We start from the raw sequence: 17,431 nt of genomic DNA, 5'->3' as shown, positions 1-17,431 counted from the left end.
ATGAGCAGGAGCCCGGTGCATACCCAGGTCCAGGCACATACATGCATGAACACACATGGTAGGAGCACAGGCCCCCACAACAAGCCTCCCACCCTCAGCCCACCTGCTGGGCACCGTCTCCAGCCTGACCCACCTGCACAGTCATCTCTGTGCAACCTGCTCCGTCCTCACCTCCTCCAGGGAGCCTTCCCCAACCACACGGGCCCACGTGCCACTGTTCTGAAGTCCCTGGGGGGGTGGGGGGGCCTGGAGCGGGGGTCCCCCCCTGCCCGCTGCATCCTCCTAGAGCAGAGGCCTGAGCGCTAAGTTGCCCTTGGCTGAAACGAATCCATTCTGTTGTACGCACACTTTCTTCAAGAAGGAAATTTATGGATCCCTGACAAGCCACTGCAGACGCTGTGGGGAGGCCGGCAGCCAGCAATACAGATGTGTCGACTTGGGGCAGCCCCACCACACCCCTCCCAGAGCCCTCTGGTTAGGAAGCCTTTGGAGAGGGGGCCCGGGGGGGAGGGGGCGCAAACCGTCCCAGAAACACAGCCCTAGGTCCCAAGTGGGGGGTTGGATTTAAACTCCATCCTGTTTGGAGGCAAAGAACTCTGACCCCCCCACCCATCCCACCGGGCTCCCCATAGTCCTTCCTTCCTATGGCTCCTCCTCCCCATACCGACCCTCCAAGGTCAGTCAGTACGCACAGGGTCCTGCAGGATGCGGTGGGGAGTGGGGAGCTAGCTCCCTGCCCTCCCTCACCAGCAGGACCCCTCTAGATTATCCCCGCCTGAGCGCATGGGGGGGCTGCCCCACCTCCGCTGAGCCCTTGACTCCCAAACAGGACATCAGTCAAACCCGCTCAGCCAGTTCTGCTCCCACCGCTTGCAGGCCCCCCCTGCCCACCCCCCCCACCTCTTACTCCCCTCCCAGCAGCGTCTCGACTCCGGCTCCCGGCTGATTTATTTTTCTGCCAATTTCCCCGAGCTATGCAGAACCAATTACCGCCGGAGCGCAGCGGCACCGCCGCCGCCAGATACACCGCTCTGGCAGGCCCTCGGCGCACTACATTTTTCCTGTTATTTTTTTTAATTGAATTTTTAGGGTGGGGGGAGCAGTACGCAAACTCCATCTCAGGAAACTTAAGCCCCGGGACCTGTCTCAGGTCACGTACTGCACACCCTGTGGTAATATAATATTTACTGCCCCGAGGGTGCCTCGGACGGGGCTGCCCCAGGCCAGGAGAGGGCCGGCCGCCATCCCTCCAGCCCCAGCCCACTGGAACGTGGCGGAGGGGCATGCTCGGTGGGTAAAGGGGGGCCTGGGCCGGAGTCCTGCCTGGGAAGGAGGCCTGAGAGGGCCTGGAGGTGGGGGCAGGCGGGTCTGGAGCGGGATAGGCATTGCTGAGCCAACCTGAGTGATTTATGCTCCCAGCCTGCGCAGGGAGCGGGAGGGGCCGCCAGGCAGACCACCAAAGGGAGATTTTCACGGAGGCCACCAGCCCAGCCAAGACTCCCCAAGAAACAGCTGGGACCCGGGACTGCCCCTGACATGAGCCGCCTCAGACCTCTCCTGCCCCCAGAAAAGCCCAAGGCAGGGAGTATGGAAAGCAGGGGAGACCTGGGAGGAGAGTCTGGAGGACACTGTACCCCCAACCGGGGCAGCTTGCTGTGGCCAGCCCTGCTGACTTGAAAATGGTAGGCAGGCGCGGTGCAGGCTGACAACAGCTGAGCTGCTCCCACGTCGCTGCCTGCCCCTGCCCCTGCCCGGAGTGGTGCCGCCAGGGAGACAGCAGGGTCCAGCCTGAAAGAGGAACTGGCCACAGGGCCAATCATTTCACTCCTCAGGAGCAGCAGCCCTGCTGGTCCTGGCTGAGTCCAGCCCTGCCTTCAGGGAGCCTCCACTGAGCAGCCTCGGAGTCAGGAGTACTTCCTGGAGGAAGTGGCCCCTAGCTGCACCTGTCAGGCCAAAAAGAGCAGGGAGGGTGTTCTCGCAGAAGGAGCAGTATATGCACAAGACGAAGCCTCAGAGGCAGGAGGGAGCACGTGCAGGGGCTCTGAAGAGGTCAGATGGCAGGGTCACTGGGGCCCGCAGGGCAGGGAGTGGGGACAGAGAGACTGTCCACCAGGGTAAGAGCTGGGGCTTCTCCTAGCGGGGAGACCCCGCAGGGCTGGCGTGGAGCAGCAGGGCACCGTGTTAGGAAGGTCAGAGAATGCACTGGATGTGCTGCAGGACATCCAGCGGAGAGGTGTGGTGGGCAGTCGGGTTAGCGATGAGATGGGGGGGCTGGGCCAGAAGAACAGGGTGAGCGCCACTGGCCATGGGGGGAGAGGGGCTCCCAGGGAGAAGAGGCAGGAAAAGGGTCCGATGGAACAAAGGACATTCACGGTGGGGCAGGGGCTGAGGAGGGCTGAGCAGCCAGGGTCAGCCATGGCGAGCTGGCTCGGGACCCGGACCCGGCTGCCCTGCGGCGATGATGCTCAGCAGGGAGCCGGAGGTGGAGGAAGCCCCGTCGCTGTGGCCCCGGGGCTGGTGGTGGCCTCGGTGGTGCCTGAGGGCGTCAGTCTGATGACCGGCCGCCTCCCCGGAGAGCCGGAGAGCCGTTCCTGTGTCCTCAGAGGGTGAGGACCTCCTCCAAGCTCCTGACCTGGGACCAGGGCCCCGAGGCCCCAGGCCCCCTTCTGTCCTGAGGACAGTGGCTCGAGGGGGCCAGGCTTTAGCAAAAGTGTTTTTAGCCAAATCCTCCGAGAACCTGCGAGGGCAGCAAGGGCAGCCCAGCGTGGGGTCCACTCAGGCACCTCAGACCTGTCAAGGTCCACACAACGCGTGAGTCATGCGCGGAGCCCTGGCCCACCTCCGCACCCCAGCCGGCAGGCCAGGCCAGGGGGGCACAGAGAGGCCCGCTGAGGCCCTCCCCATGGTGGCCGTGTCCCTGTGTGCCCCTCCAGCCGCCCTCTGCCCTCCAGATCACAGACGGGCATCCCATAGCCAGCCCTGAATTCATCTTCCCCAAAAGCTGCTTCTCCCGCTGACCTCTCTGGACGGGCCCTGCCATCCACCCAGCTGCCCTGGCCAGAGCCAGGGGATCATCCTCCACCCTCCTTGGGCCCCCACAGCCAATCGCCCATCACGTCCTGTCCTTAAGGAGCAGTGCAGCACCAAGGGGCTCGGCCACCTCCTAGGGGTGTCAATCTGGCCAAGTTCATTAACCTCTCCAGGCCTCAGTTTCCTCATCTGTAGAATGGGGGTCATTCTACTTCCTGCCCCACAAGGCTGTTACGATGAGTTCACATCTGCAAAATTCTTAGCACAGCACCTGGCACAGAGCGTGCTCTTTCTGAGGTTGCTGTCATCTTGATGCCTCCTGCATAGTCCACGCTGCCCTCTGCTTCCCCCCGCCCCCTGCCCTCCCAGAGTCCCTCCTGAGGTGATGCCTGGTCCAGCCTCCCATCTCCACCACCAGCCCATCCCTTGAACTGCAGCCATAGTGAGCATTTGGACCATGGGGACCGCTGTGCTCCCAGACAGTTCCCAGGGCTGAGTTCACCTTCGGGGGGCGGTGTGGGGGGCCTGAGGCCTGCCTCGTTTGGACTGGAGCTGCCCGGTGACTGTCCCCTCCCAGAGGCAGCAGGCATTTCAGGCTTCTCCGCCTTTGCCCGGGTGACCCTCTCTCCAGGGCTGACTCCTGGTCCTCCCCCTTCAGAGTTCGCGTCGGGGCATCCCCTCCCCCAGGGAGCATCCAAATTAGACTTGAGTTACATGCACCTGCTCTGAGCTCCCTATAGCACATGCCTCCAACCAAACACACCTGACATCATGTGCTCACTCTTGCATGAGTCACGTGAGGGCTAACGCTGCCCCTTGTCAACCTGCTCTGCGTACCCGCCTTCAGGAAGGGCTGGGGAATGAATGAATGACCTGCCTGCAATCCCACCCCTGGTGGGGGGAGAGGGAGGCGATTCTTTGGGGAAACGTTTGTCCTGGTCCTTCCCAGCTGAGGTACAAAGGACTAGGAGGACACGGCATCGGGCGGGGTGGTGACCCACGTCTCAGCATGAAGGCATGGGCCACACCTTCCACAGGGGGTGGGCTGGCAGGACTGAGAGAGGCACACAGAACACGTTTGCATACGTTCACACTAACTCCGTAGGAAGTAGAAAGGCCACTTTTTCCCGTTAGCCTTTTGCACTCGGATGTCGAGTGTGACTCGACACGGTTAGCATCGGCAGCAGCTCGTATGTCGAATTGTATTGAATGTATCAATAATTTGAAATATTAAAAAATCCAAATAAGTAAGTTTGTATGAAAAAAAAACTCCAGTTTTTTTATTCTACTGCCGCGCTTTGTAAAATCTGGGGTATTTAAAAAATTAAATCCCGAGTAGACTAAAGGAATCGAGAAAAAAGCAAGCGAGTGCAAAGGGTCAGGTCCATGTAACAGCTGAGAGAACGAAGGTCCGAGAAGTGAAGCTGCCCGAAGCCGCAGGGCGGGTGAAAGCGACAAGAACCTGCATCTCCTGACATTGCTGCTTCTTAATAATAGTCACAGTCACCATGTGTCAAACATGGGGCCGGGCACCTGGTTTGTGCGCTATTATAAATTAGTTATTCTCCGTGACGGGTTCAAGATGAGGAAACCAAGGCCAGAGCCAGTGGGTGGCGAGCCCCAAGTCGCGGCCACACGGGGAGGAGATGCGGAGATGCACCGTCTCCCGGGCCTCAGAGCCCCTGTTCTCCAGCACCCAAGGCCCCCTTTTCCTGACAATCAGCCGAGTCAACAGAAGGCCAAACAGAAACCCTGGTCCCCGACATGGCCTTGGGGGAAGGAGGGACGCCGCCTCACCCCCCCCCCCAGCCAGCTCCTCCTGCAGATTCCATCAGGGAAATAAGAGGTCGGGGATCAGAGACACAATGCTCCCCATTCAGGTGAGCGGCCGCCCAGGGCCCACAGCTGCCGCTGCTGCAGGGCGATTTATGACCTGCTCTAAATGTCACCTTTTCAACTCCCCGCGCTGGCTCCGCCACCTCTGGACTCAGCGTCGCTGGACTGCTGGCCAAGCAGGGCCGGGAGACGTGCCGCCGCTCACCGCCACCCACGAACACTCCCGGGAACGGGCCTGGCTGAGTCAGGAGGGTGGGCGTGGGTGCCCGGCACCCCTACCTGCAGTCTGCGATGAGCTCATCCATCAGCTGAGCCACCAGGGCGTCCACGTCCTCGGAGGAGCACTGCGCCTTCAGGGCCAGGTGGACTTGCTCCAGGCCGGCTTCCTGGGGAAAGGCGGGCAAGAGTCAAGACGGTCACTGCAGGGTGAGGTGCCCCGTGGACCCCAGCCCCAAGCCCCGTCGCCACACCCAGGCCCTGAACCAAAGAGGAGAGCCGTTAGAGCAACGACGAGATCGGACAAATCAGGGTCTGTCCTGGCTCCAATCATTCCAGGGCTCCCACACCCAACGGACCCAAATTCTGAACCTGGGGCTCCGGCCTGGAGCGCATGTGGTCACAAGGAGGTTAAGCGCCGCGTGCAGCTCCTCACAGGCCCCTTCAGGCCAGGTCCGCCGTCTCACGGGGGAGTGACTGCTGAGCCCCTCTGGTTCCCTGCCTAGGATGCGCTCTCCTTACATATCCACCACCCAGCCAGGCTCAGGGCACGGCCTCCCTGCTTCGGGAGCACTCGGAAACCTCCAGTCACAGCGTTGCCATCCTACAAACTCCCACGGGCGGGTCGTGCCGGGGGTTCATCTGGCGTCTTCCATGGAGCGCATCTCCAGCCAGTTCCTGAGCCTCAGCCCTGAGCTGGGAGGCAGCGATCTCCCACAGAACACGCACCAGGCAGCACGGTCCCTCAGCCCCCCACGCCCTCCCCACCCCCAGCCTTCCTGGCATGTGCTCCGCCCTGGGACCACCAGGCACGACGCGCCGTGGCAAGAACACAGTTCCCAGCCTCGGGGACTGTCCTAGGAGAGAATGGCTGACCCAGAGGACGGAGTGTGGACTTAAAAGGCATCGACTCCAAGTCCCCCTGCACCTGGTAGTTTGCCAGTCCCAGGGAAGGTGTGGGCCGCCACGGCCCTCCACCTGGGCCTGTATCTCTCCCAGCCACTCCTTCCCCTTCCTCTCCCACCTTCCCTCCTCGCTGCGCTCACCTCCTCACCCACAGATGTGCCCAAGCCTTTCACACCCCTTCCCTCCAGCGTTGCGCCTCACTTGCTCCAGCCGTGTGGCCACACCTGCCTCCTCACATTCCCACGGGGCCACGTGCCTTGTGGGTGAGCCTCCACGACATGCACACACAGGAACGGCCTGGGGCCACCGCCAGGGCACCGGCTCCTGCCCTGGCCTCTACACTTCTGCCCACTGTGATTCCCCTCCACTCTCCGGCCAAGCATCAGGCCGCCACACCCACCCTCCACAGGCCAAGCCCGGGTATCATCCAAACCAGGATTTACCACCTGCCACTCCTGACTTCCTAATTCCCTGTCCTCCCCGTTCCCTCATCCAATAGACCCCCAGGACCTCCTAGCCCAAGACCTAGGGATTTCCACCCAGGCCATCTCCTTCCCAGTGCTGGTCACTCTCCCCTGGACCACGGCCACGGTCCCTTCCCCGGCTCCTGCTCCCACCCCTCGCGGCTCTGAGACGCCTCCCTGATGCTCCCTGGCCCGCTCCCTCCCGCAGCTCCTGCTACTCCTGAGGGTTAGGACTTCTGTGTGGGTGAGCCCAGGCTCCCCTCACTAAACTGACTCCCTGAAGGCAGGTCAGCTTCCTGCTCATCTCTGACTTCTATCTGGAAGTTTCTAGCACAAGTCCTTTCTGTGATAACGGTCAAAGGCATCTGATAAAATAATGAATGAATGAATGAATGAATGAGTGAGTGGGTGCCAGGCTGTCCCGCTCCTCGCTCAGCCTCTCTCGGCTCTTTTTCGGTGCTGTCTTCTCCAGCAGACTGAGGGCTCTCCTGGCATTGTTCTCACTCCCTGTCCGCTCCTCCCCCAGAGCCTGGGCCTGTGAGAACCAAGGGACCCAGGCACCATGAAGGTCTGCGGGCACAGCTGTATGGAGCTGGGGGCCGGTCTGACGACGCCCACGGGCCGCTTCCACTCACCAGCCGGTCAGCGATCCGGAGCAGCTGGTTCTGCGCCTCGACCCTGTGGCTGATGTCCTCCCAGTAAGACGACAGCACCACCACGGGCTTCACGTGGCCCCAGGGGAGGTAGTAGTAGTGGCAGCCTGGCAGGACACAGAGGGCGCGGCGCTGAGCCGGGGGTGCAGGGCTGGGGGCAGGGGGCCGAGGGTGGGATGGATTCGGGCACCTGCTCCCCCTCCCCACGCGTGTGACAGTGTTTCCCAGAGTCCAGACAAGGTGCCCACGCTCCCCCTTCTGTGCTGAGGACAGCTGCTGCTCTCCCTGGGGCTCCTTCACGCAGCAAAGCAGGGGGGGCTGTCTGAAGGACGCTGGGAACCCGCATTCTCTACATTCTCTACGCCACGCCCCTCAGCCGCCGGGTGATAAATGACCCCACAGGTCAGAGTCAAGGCTCACGATAGCCAGTTTGGGCAGGCCGATCTGTGGGTCCTGGCAGCAGGGACCCCTGGAAGGTGATGGGGGAGGAGGCACAGGGGGAGCCAGCAGAGGGTCCCCCCCCCAACAGGCCCTCCAGTGGACCTCTGGCAACTTCGAATGGGAGGCAGGACGTAGGGCCCGGCCCCTCTCCGGGATCTGGGCTCCATCCAGGCACGTGGCCTCTGGCCTCACCGTCAAAGACCGCCCGGCTGTACTGGGTGGTGGAGGCCAGCGGCAGGCAGGTGTTATCGAACTTGTTGCCATAGTTCCCGATGCTGACCTCGAACTGAATGGCATCGTCGACATCCTGCAGCATGGATGCTGAGTAGAAGGCGGCGAAGAGGGAATATTTGCGCCTTCGGAGGTACTTCTGGAAGCAGAGAGGGCGGCCAGAGCGTCACCGGGAGGAGGAAGGGAGACACCGGGGTGGAGAGGGGTCACATGTCTGGCAGGCCCTGGCTGTGACTGGCGCCCAGTATAAATCCTGGCTGGACGGATGGGTGGCGAATGGTCCAGCTAAGCACCAGCGCCCAGATTCGGTTACTAACTGAGCAAACTCATTCCAGGCCTGTGTGCTTGGCCACGTTCCTCGAATAAGGTTACGCCTCCAAGGCCATGCTGCTCCTTAATCCAAACCAGCAGCCATGGCACCACCACCCCAAGCAGCCTGGTCTTCTGCATCTGCTGTGGAGGAGGGGCAAAGGCTCTCAACCACGTGCCCTGCCCAGGGCTCCCGGCCCACCACTCAGGGTCCCCCCGCGCCAGCCAGCCCTGCAGTATCCACAGGCCGCCATGGGCTTGGGACCAACGGGTCCCCTTGTCCCCTCGGGGCATCAGGCACAGGGCTAAGGACACGGGGGGCGCTCCATCACGAGAACCAACGTGACTGTACAACCCCCTTCGTGGGAGGCAGAGAGAAGAGCGTCACACGAGCGGGTGTGGGTCATGTGAACAGTGATAACAGCTAACACTGGTTGAGTGCTTCCTGCAATGGGTGTGAATTTAATCCTCACAGCACACTGACGAGGTAAATGTAATCATTACCCCCACTTTACAGACAGGGGCACTAAGACAGCCGGTAGGTGGTCAGGCCAGGACTGAAACAGCACCTGCTGACGACAGAGCCTGACATGCAGACTCCATACAGCTGCCTCTTGGACACAAGGCCCAGCTCTCCCACTTGTTGTTCTGATTCATTTGAGCCTCGGTTTCCTCATCTGTGAAATGGAGATACTAACAGTAGTCATCCCGTGGGTGCCGGGAGGACTCAGGGACATCGGAGTGTCACCAGCACAGGGTCTGACACATGGTGAGTGCTTAACAAGTGTCAGCTATTCTTCCATTACTGTCATTGAATAGCCTCCCGGCTTGTATTGAGCTCTAGAGTTTTAAAATGCTTTCCTTCATCTTTTTTGAGTCTCTGAACATTCCTCGGGGAGGCAGGATAGCTATAGGGTTACTCCCACTTCCCAGCTGAGGCACTGAGGCCCAGAGAGGTGAAGGCACATGAGCGTGGGTGGAGCCGAGCCTTCCTCCACCAGGGCACCTCCAGGCCAGCCCCCCTCGACCACCACCCTCATGCCTCAGAGAGCCGCGCCCCTCACCTCCACCCGGAGAATGTCGTCGGCGGGGAGATCCTCCACCTTCTGCTCGCAGTGCTCCACCAGCTTGGTCTCCAAGGACAGCAGCACCCGGCCTCGGTAAGCCACACCTTCCCCCTGAGAGCGGAGGTTGGATCACTAGGAGCAGGGGGCATGGAGAGGAGGAGGAGGAGGAAAGGGGCCTGATCTGGCCCTGAGGCTGCTCATTTCCCAGGCACCAAGGAGGTCCCTAGCCACCCCATCACCCTGCAAATAAGGAAATGGCCCAGAAAGTCCAGGTGACAGGCCAAGCCTCCCATATGGTCAGGACCAGACTCCAACCCAGCCAGAGGGGAGAAAAAACCTGAGACAGATTGGGGGCAATGGGGATGAGGGGAGACCTGGGCCCCTTGGGGGCCAGGAAAGTGGGGCATCAGGCTGGCCCTGAAGGAGAGCAAAAGAAAGGGGAGTGGGAGGGAGGAGGGGGCCAGGATGGGGCCAGGCAGGAGGAGGGCTACTGGCCCTGGGCCTGCTCAAGCCCTGTCAGGCCCTTGCAGGCCAGGTGGCCCCCGGTACCTCCAGGCCAGGCGGAAGACCTGGGCATCTAGGGAGTGTGAGGGTCTGGCTGACTCACCTTGCCCATGTTGAGCTCTGCATAAGGGTCCGGGAAGCCGGTGAACTCCCTGGGGCTGCCGTAGAGGTTGACGTAGCAGGGCCCAAAGGTGGGCAGGAAGCCCAGATGGTCGTCCACTGGGGGGACAGGCAGGGTCAGCGGGCTGGCCACCCTCGGGCCTGAGCCCACCCCTGGCCTCAGTTCCCTACCCAGGTGAGGCACAGCCTCATACACGCCTGAAGAGCAGTGACACTGATGCGTCCCTCTAACCCTCATGCGTCTCCAATGCGTCCCTCTAACCCTCACCACAATGCTGAGATGTGGACATTTTTATTATTTCTATGATCTCATTTTATAGACGAGGAGACTGAGGCTCAGGGATGCAAAGGAGCCCATGACTCCAATGTGGCATGACCCAAAAGGGTCTGAGCTCAAGGTCCATGCACCAAGCCAGCACGTAAATCTGGGGCCAGGATGCTCCCCTGCCCCCCTCTCAGGCCACCCCCTCCATCCTTCAGCACCTCCCCAACCCACACCTGAGAGTGGGGAGGCACAAAGGAAGCCCCGAACCTCAGGAGTGGAGAAGCCGTCTCCCAGGGCACCAAGGAGCGGGCCCAGCCAGATACCCTCCCACAAGCAGCCCCTGGGCACATACCTCTCCACCCCTGAAACAGACCCTAACAGCCCTGGCTCGTGCTGGCCACCCCTCCCTCTCCCTCACCGTGCACAGAACCGCCTCCCGGTGGCACAGGCTGGAGGAGCGTTAGAAGAACTACACTAACATCAGGGAAAAGCTCGTCTCAGCATCCTTTTTTGGGGGCCCTCTTTTGTTCATGTCATCATTTTGCAGCTGGCAGCCAAGTTTCCCAGGATGGGACTTCACTGGCTGTACTCTGGGGATGTTGGGGGTGGAGGCTGGGGTCGGGGAGGGGAGACAAGAACTATCTGGGGTGCTCCAATCCATACAAGGAGTAAGGTGGGCACCAAACAAATGGCCTCAGCAACGAAGGGCTTTGAGCCAGATCTGAGCTGTGATCCCCGAATCCCAGCCAGTGGTGAGACGCTGGTGGGGGGACAGGGTGGGGGCAGGGACGGGGCTTGAGAAATAAGAAATTCCTGACCAGAAGGCAGGAACAGCATGCCTCCCCCAGAGCCAGGGGCCACCCGGTGTCCACCTCCACTCTCCCTCCAGTCGGCACAGACGGGGCCCCGGCACTGGGACAGGGGTGGATGGAACACGAGCATTGCTGATTATTGGTAACAATCGTCTCAATTATGAGTTACCTTTCAAATTTCAACCTCAAGAGTTTTCGGCTCACCCTGTCCTCCTACTGGTCCCCAAGATGTCCCCTTCCCCGCCAAGGACACCCATGCAGGCCCCACCCCCTCCCTGCTGAGAGAGTGGGTCCATTTGAGCATCAGATGGAGCCCAGCAGATTTAGGAAGGGGTTTGGGGAGTGGGAGGTAATTGCCTTTAAAGCAATGTATATATTCGATCAAAACTGAGAGGTACAGTCAAAGGTAAACTAGGGGACCCTGGTGGAGAATCTCAGACCCACTTCAGGCAAAGCAAAACTTCCCGGCAAGCAGCACCCTCTTCCCTCCAGCGAAAACCCCAGGCCCACCCCTCATCTTCCCCACAGCACGTACTGTCCGAGGCTGGAGGAGGCTTGACCACACCTGCAGGCTCCTCTGAAGCGTAAAGAAATGGAAAAGGGGTTAGGATGGGCATGGCTCGGAGGAAGTCTGGTTACGTGAACGGGAATGTGGATGGAGAGCTGGCAGACAGACAGAGGGAAAGACAGCTCCCGTGTGGGAAACAGATGTGGCCCCGCCCTGCTGTGAATTTATCACCAACTGAGTCATCAAGGAGCCCCCCCACCCCCGAGCCAAACACAGCCCCCAGCACCCTGGTGAGCCCTCAGGTCCCTCCCCACGGGTGTCTGCCTGCACGTCTGTGTGCTCTGTTTGCCAGTTGAAAAATTGGACCCAAAACTCGACTCAATACATTCAAGAAGTAACACAGAGAAGAAAATGTGCTTTTCCATATTATAGCCAGAAAAGTGAGGGAAACAAAGTACAGACACAAAGAAAGGGTGGGGGAAGCACGAAAGGGCCAGAGCTAGGCAGCCAGGCACACCCAGTGCTCCACCCAACAGGCAGGTTGACCCTGGGGACCCAGCTCCCCGAGATGTGGCATTTCAAGGCACAACATCTCCATCTAGTGGCCATTTCTAGTATTGCCCCTGAGGGCACCGTGTTGCATTTTCACAACAGCAGACACTGGCATCTGGCTTCTGGCACCTGCCTCTGCAAGTGAAACACAGCGACAGACACTGTCCATTAGCTGAAGGTTCTCCACACTTGGGCATGTCTCTCAATGCTGGCCAGGGGTGTCTAGAAATAAAAGCAGCAAGGAAGGAGATGTTCTGGCAAACGTCCAGGTTCTTGGAATCCATCCCTCACTCCTAGGCAATTACAAGATGCCCCCAAAAGAGTGAGCGCCCCTCAGTCACCTTCCACAGTCCTCTCTGATGTTTGCCCTTTCCCATACTCCTCCTCCAATCAACTAAGTGTAACTTAGTTTGGGGTCATGAGCAAGCCCGGGGAGGTGGATGGTGAAATCCTGTTTATTCTCATTCACTGGTCACCCTATTGATCTCCTTAAGAAAAATAATGCCTATGACTATTTTCCCATGGTGCATGACTGCAGGTAAGAGCCAAGCGTTCAGCAAAACATTGTGAAAGGAGAATGAGCAGACACACAGAGAGAGTGTGTGTGTGGAGAAGAGGGGAGTTTGGAAGTGTGGATCCAAGGACAGGGCTGACCTCTGAGCACAGAAGGCAGCCAGGAGGGCGAGGCCCAGCTCCAGGGGGCGTGGGACCCAGCCCCTCAGCTCTCCCAGCCAGGCCTTAGCTAGGAACACCGCCTGGCAGAAGTCGGCTGCAGAAACCACAGTTCATGGCCATGGCCATATCCACAGGCACGGGTTCTCGTCAGTGGGGGAGCTTCCAGCAACAGCGAGAGGACCCACACGGACCCGGCTGGAGCCCCGAGGAGAACAGTGGCCAGGCCCGCCCTGGAGCAAATAGATTCCGTTTTAAGCTCCTTCCAAAGGATCACAAACAGGCCCAGCCAGTTATCTCAGGCTAATAAGGCCAAGGTCATACTCCCAACCTCCATGTGCAGAGACAAACTCGCCTTCCCACCCACAGACTGACTCTGGATCCTGGCTGCAAACCAGTGCCCAGCCCAGACACAACTGACCCCTAAACCCACCAGCCAGTGGCTAGGAGGACCCAGAGGGTGGCCGCAGAGTGGCCTGTTTCCCAGCGGTACCTTTCATCAATTCCTCCATCCGTTCGTTTGTTTGTTCAGCAGACCAGCCCAGGCACAGTGCTGGGCACTAGTAGGACATAGCCCTGCTGAGAACTTGGGCCAATGGTTCTTCACGTGGGGGCAGGGTGCTAGGGCTCCCGGTGTTGAGGACCACCCCAGGGCCTCTCCCCTGTGTCTGCAGACAGCGCATAAAGTCAAGGGCAGAGTGACCAGGGAAGGCACCCAAGACAATGCCTCTATTTAGTCCCCATCACCCTTCTGCCAAAACACCAAGTGTTTCGGCGTGTTTTCCCTCGGACCAAGGAAGCCCCAAAACACAGATGAATACTCCCAGTTTTGTGGCCTGAGCAGCCAAGCCCAACGCTCTCACCTGGCGAAGCACAGGGGGACCAGAGCAGGCCCTCCCAGCCCAACGAGCCACACATCACAGCCCCCGGACAGTCCCCGGGGGCACCCGTGGCTGCCGGAGACGCTGAGGCCGGTACCTGCGGCCAGCCCTGCCCCTCGGCACACCCCACACACCCACGGTTTGGCTGCCTGACACCAGCCTGCGCCAGGCAGGAGGAGACACGGAGAACTGCTGGGGAATCGTTATCATCTACGTTCCAAAGACAAAAAGAAAGGAACTTCGGATTTCTTCGCTGTGGAAAAACTGTAGCATACAAGTGCTAGTTACTCAGCGCGGTTTTTCATATGTATAACATTATAAGAGAATCTCTGTAGGTTTCACGGGTCTCGTGCGTCCGTTCCCTTTTAAAAGAACTGCAGCTGCCCTGACTGGTTTGGCTCAGTGGATAGAGCGTCGGCCTGCGGACTCAAGGGTCCCAGGTTCGATTCTGGTCAAGGGCATGTGTCTTGGTTGCGGGCACATCCCCAGTAGAGGGTGTGCAGGAGGCAGCTGATCGATGTTTCTCTCTCATCGATGTTTCTAACTCTCTATCCCTCTCCCTTCCTCTCTGTAAAAAAATAAATTTTAAAAAAAAGAACTGCAGCTTCTGGGGAAAGCACTCTTTTTCAGAAAACAAAATTTTGACTAAGTGCTTTGGCACGCAGGGTCCAAGGAACACTTCAGTGTGCCAGGCAAACTTGTGGGCAGAGGGCTTAAGAGGCTACTGTTAGGTCCTGCCCTCACTGGAAATAAACACGAAAACAAAAACTCCTGGTTGGACCAAATAATCTGGTGGACCATGAGGCAGGGAATACGGAGAAAGAGCCCGTTTTTACCGCTCAGTTTAGTTTGGGTTTTGAGAGCCGTGGCAAAATAAAGCACGGTGCATTGTCGTGCTGTAAGCCCCCCAAGGTGAAGGAAAGCACAAAGAGCTGAACGGAAAGGTGCGGTGGCATCTTCTGAGGTGGCCTCAGGACAAGTGGGAGGAGGCTGGCAGGGGGCGAGGCAAGTGCGAGACTCCAGGGCCCGGGCAAGGGCCATCTCTGCGGGAAGGGACACCAGAGCAGCCGTGCAGAAGGGCTCCGGTGTGAGCAGTACGTTTAACTCGTTTACTGCTCTTTAGCAGCTCACGTGAAACGGGTGAGCTGCTAGCGGGAAGATTCCCATTTAGTTCCAGAACAATCTGTGGGAGCCGGTGGTCAGCCTTTGAACGCCTCCCTGAACCACACGGGGCTGCCCACGGCCTGAGCGCCATCTAGTGGCCAAATCAGCATGTTTCTCAGGTTTCCATTAAAATAGTCATCATAACCCTGAAAAAAGATCAAGGCCATCATCACCTCCAGAAGGAAGCCTGAGGGGAGCCAGGGACCTACACTCCCCTTAGGCGGCTGATGGCAGGCATCGCCGTAACCTCGTGAAACAGCAACTGTCGGGAGAGGAGTCGGGAGGTTCCTTTGTGCCTCTCTCGGGGTCTGCCCCGGGTTCAGAGACAGGGAAGTGCCAGACAGCAAACTGGAGACGTTTCTTCCATAGCAGGAGCTTCGGTCTGCGACAGGGGCCAGAGCACCCTCTCTCCCACCCCACCCACCCCCCTGCGCCCACCTCAAATCTTTCTACAGCCAAGACAGCCACCCCAGAAATGATCTGAACAGCATTAGAGAAGGGGGCCACGTCCCGGGGCAGCAGCTCCCACAGTTAGGAGCGTGAGGGGCTGGGGCAGGAGGAAGCCTGGTAGCAGTGCCTTCTGGGAGGCAGTTTTTGTGTGTTTCACTCGTTACACGTATCGGCAATCAGAATGTTGAAGCTGAGTGAGGAAACCTGGGAATTCATTGTACAATCCTTTACTTTGGTGGGTGCTTGAATTTTCTATAATCAGAAGTTCTTTTTTTTTTTTTTTTAATGTTTCAGAGAACCTCAAGGGATTGGTCAACTTCCAGGGCACTAGGTGGAATCTTCTAGAAACGGGGCACGTTCACCTGTCCTCCAGGTAACGATCTGACCAGATGGATGGACAGGCCTCATAGAAAGACACCAACCCTCTTGTTAGCGTGAGTAACGAAGTGGGGGAGGAACAACAGTGCCGACCAGGAGAGGGAAATGGCACCTGTGAGATTCAGGAGCGCGTTCCCCTGAAGGTCTCAGGAAATAATTTTGAACCCTCAGTCGAGTGCAAGAAGACAGAGCTTTCGTGGAACAAAGCAAAACTTCTGGGAGAGAGCAGACAAAGAGGGAAAGGAACAAAATATTAAAAGGAATGACAAGAAAAGAAGGTGTGACAAGAAACTAAATATGTAATTGCCAATTTTAAACCACATGAGATACTAGTCTAGGACAAAGCAGAATTAATACGGGGGGGGGGCGGATCAGGGATGTGGAAAGCCAATGCTGATGATACGAAACCTTACTTTAGGGTTTCTTGTGTACCAGACACTCTAAGAACTTTACATTTAAAATCTCACTGGATCCTTACAACAACCTCCTGCGCCTGAGGTTGGTAAGAGGAGGCTGGAGCAACTCACGCAGCTACCAAAAGCAGAACTGGACCTAAGCTGCTGGCTCCAGAACTCCAGCTCTATCCCTGCCCACCCTGCCTTCAGCCATCCAGGCTGTAATGGTAGAATAAAAAGAAATTATTCCTCAACTCAGATTTAAGAATTCACCATGTCCAGGCAAAATTCAATAAAAGGAGTGCTGCATCTAGACAGATGAAAGCAATGTTTTAAACTGCAGTAAAAACGATACATGCCTACAAGCAGCATCTAGTTAGAAAAAAACAGACTACCTACAAAGGAATCAAATCAGACTGCTCTCTGAAAACACCCCAAAATAGATTAAATATTTAGATATAAAAAATAGAGTTAAGTATAACTTTGCGGTTTGCTGAAGGCCAAACGCATGACATATGGGACCAGAAACTGTATCTACATTATTTAAGTTAGAAATACTGAAAATAAACACAAGAAGTTAACTAGAAAGCTGAAATAAGAAACAACAAAATACGTATAGAGCTAAAGAAAAGAGTAAGAAGATAGAGAATTAAAAACTAGAAAAAAATATTAGAATTGATAAATAATTCCAAAAAACTGATTTTTGAAATGTCCAGTAAAGTAGGGAGTGAGAATTTTCTAATAAGGCTAATCATGAAAAAAAGAAAGAAAACTCAAACACATATCATTAGAAATACAAAAGCAGGAAACACCACAGATAGAGAATTGTTTAAATTATTGATCTGTACAACACTGTGTAAATAAATTAGAAGACCTCAATGTAATAATGTTTTTCTAGGAAAATATAAATCATCAAAACTGACTATAGTAAAAGCAACAAACTGAAAATAACAATGATTACAAGAGAAACTGAAAAGTTTTTAAAGAACTAATGTTATGCTCACTCAAAAAGGGCACCCAGCCCATATGGTTTTATGGGTGAATTATTTCAAACCTTCAAAAGACTATATTCTCATGTTGTATAAACTGTTCCAGATGTTAGAAAAGACTTAAATTTGTCCAATTAATTTTGCAGAGCTAAAATAACCTAGAAACCAAAACCTAAGAAATAATAAGCACACATTAAAGATAATAGAAAATCAAGAAACAAGCCCAAGGATTGGTACAGCCACTATGGAAAACAGTATGGAGTTTTCTCAAAAAATTAAATATGGAACTACCATTTGACCCACTGATCCTACTTCTAGGAAGATATCCTAAGAAACCCGAAACACCAATCAGAAAGAATGTATGCACCCCTATGTTCATAGCAGCACAATTTATAATAGCTAAGATCTAAAAACAGCCCATCAGTAGATGAGTGGATAAAAAACTGTGGTACATCTATATACACCATGGAATACTATGCAGCTATAACAAAGAAGGATCTCTTATCCTTTGAGACAGCATGGAGGGACCTGGAGAGCATTATGCTAAGCAAAGTAAGCCAGTCAGAGAAAGACAAGTGTCACATGATC

General features: G+C 56.7%; 1 protein-coding gene across 15 annotated transcripts in view; it reads right to left on the bottom strand.

Moving 5' to 3' along the window:
- The window catches only part of DYSF (dysferlin), a 207,542-nt gene that overhangs the window by 100,132 nt on the left and 89,979 nt on the right, over positions 1 to 17,431 (bottom strand). For 8 of the 15 annotated variants that reach the window (XM_008147462.3, XM_008147470.3, XM_008147472.3 and 5 more), the window contains 5 exons: positions 9,761 to 9,876; positions 9,151 to 9,264; positions 7,739 to 7,916; positions 7,088 to 7,212; positions 5,146 to 5,252 (listed from right to left, as the gene is read on the bottom strand). In XM_008147462.3, the coding sequence (XP_008145684.2) occupies positions 5,146 to 5,252; positions 7,088 to 7,212; positions 7,739 to 7,916; positions 9,151 to 9,264; positions 9,761 to 9,876 (640 nt within the window). Of the gene's footprint in view, positions 1 to 5,145; positions 5,253 to 7,087; positions 7,213 to 7,738; positions 7,917 to 9,150; positions 9,265 to 9,760; positions 9,877 to 11,389; positions 11,432 to 17,431 lie in introns of all 15 variants that reach the window. The other 7 variants (XM_054728122.1, XM_008147464.3, XM_008147468.3 and 4 more) reach the window with 1 other exon arrangement.

This window comes from Eptesicus fuscus, chromosome 16, assembly GCF_027574615.1.
Source record: "Eptesicus fuscus isolate TK198812 chromosome 16, DD_ASM_mEF_20220401, whole genome shotgun sequence".
Lineage (NCBI taxonomy): Eukaryota > Metazoa > Chordata > Mammalia > Chiroptera > Vespertilionidae > Eptesicus > Eptesicus fuscus.
Note: the sequence above shows the minus strand (reverse complement) of the source record. Positions and strands in the feature narration are given on the sequence as shown.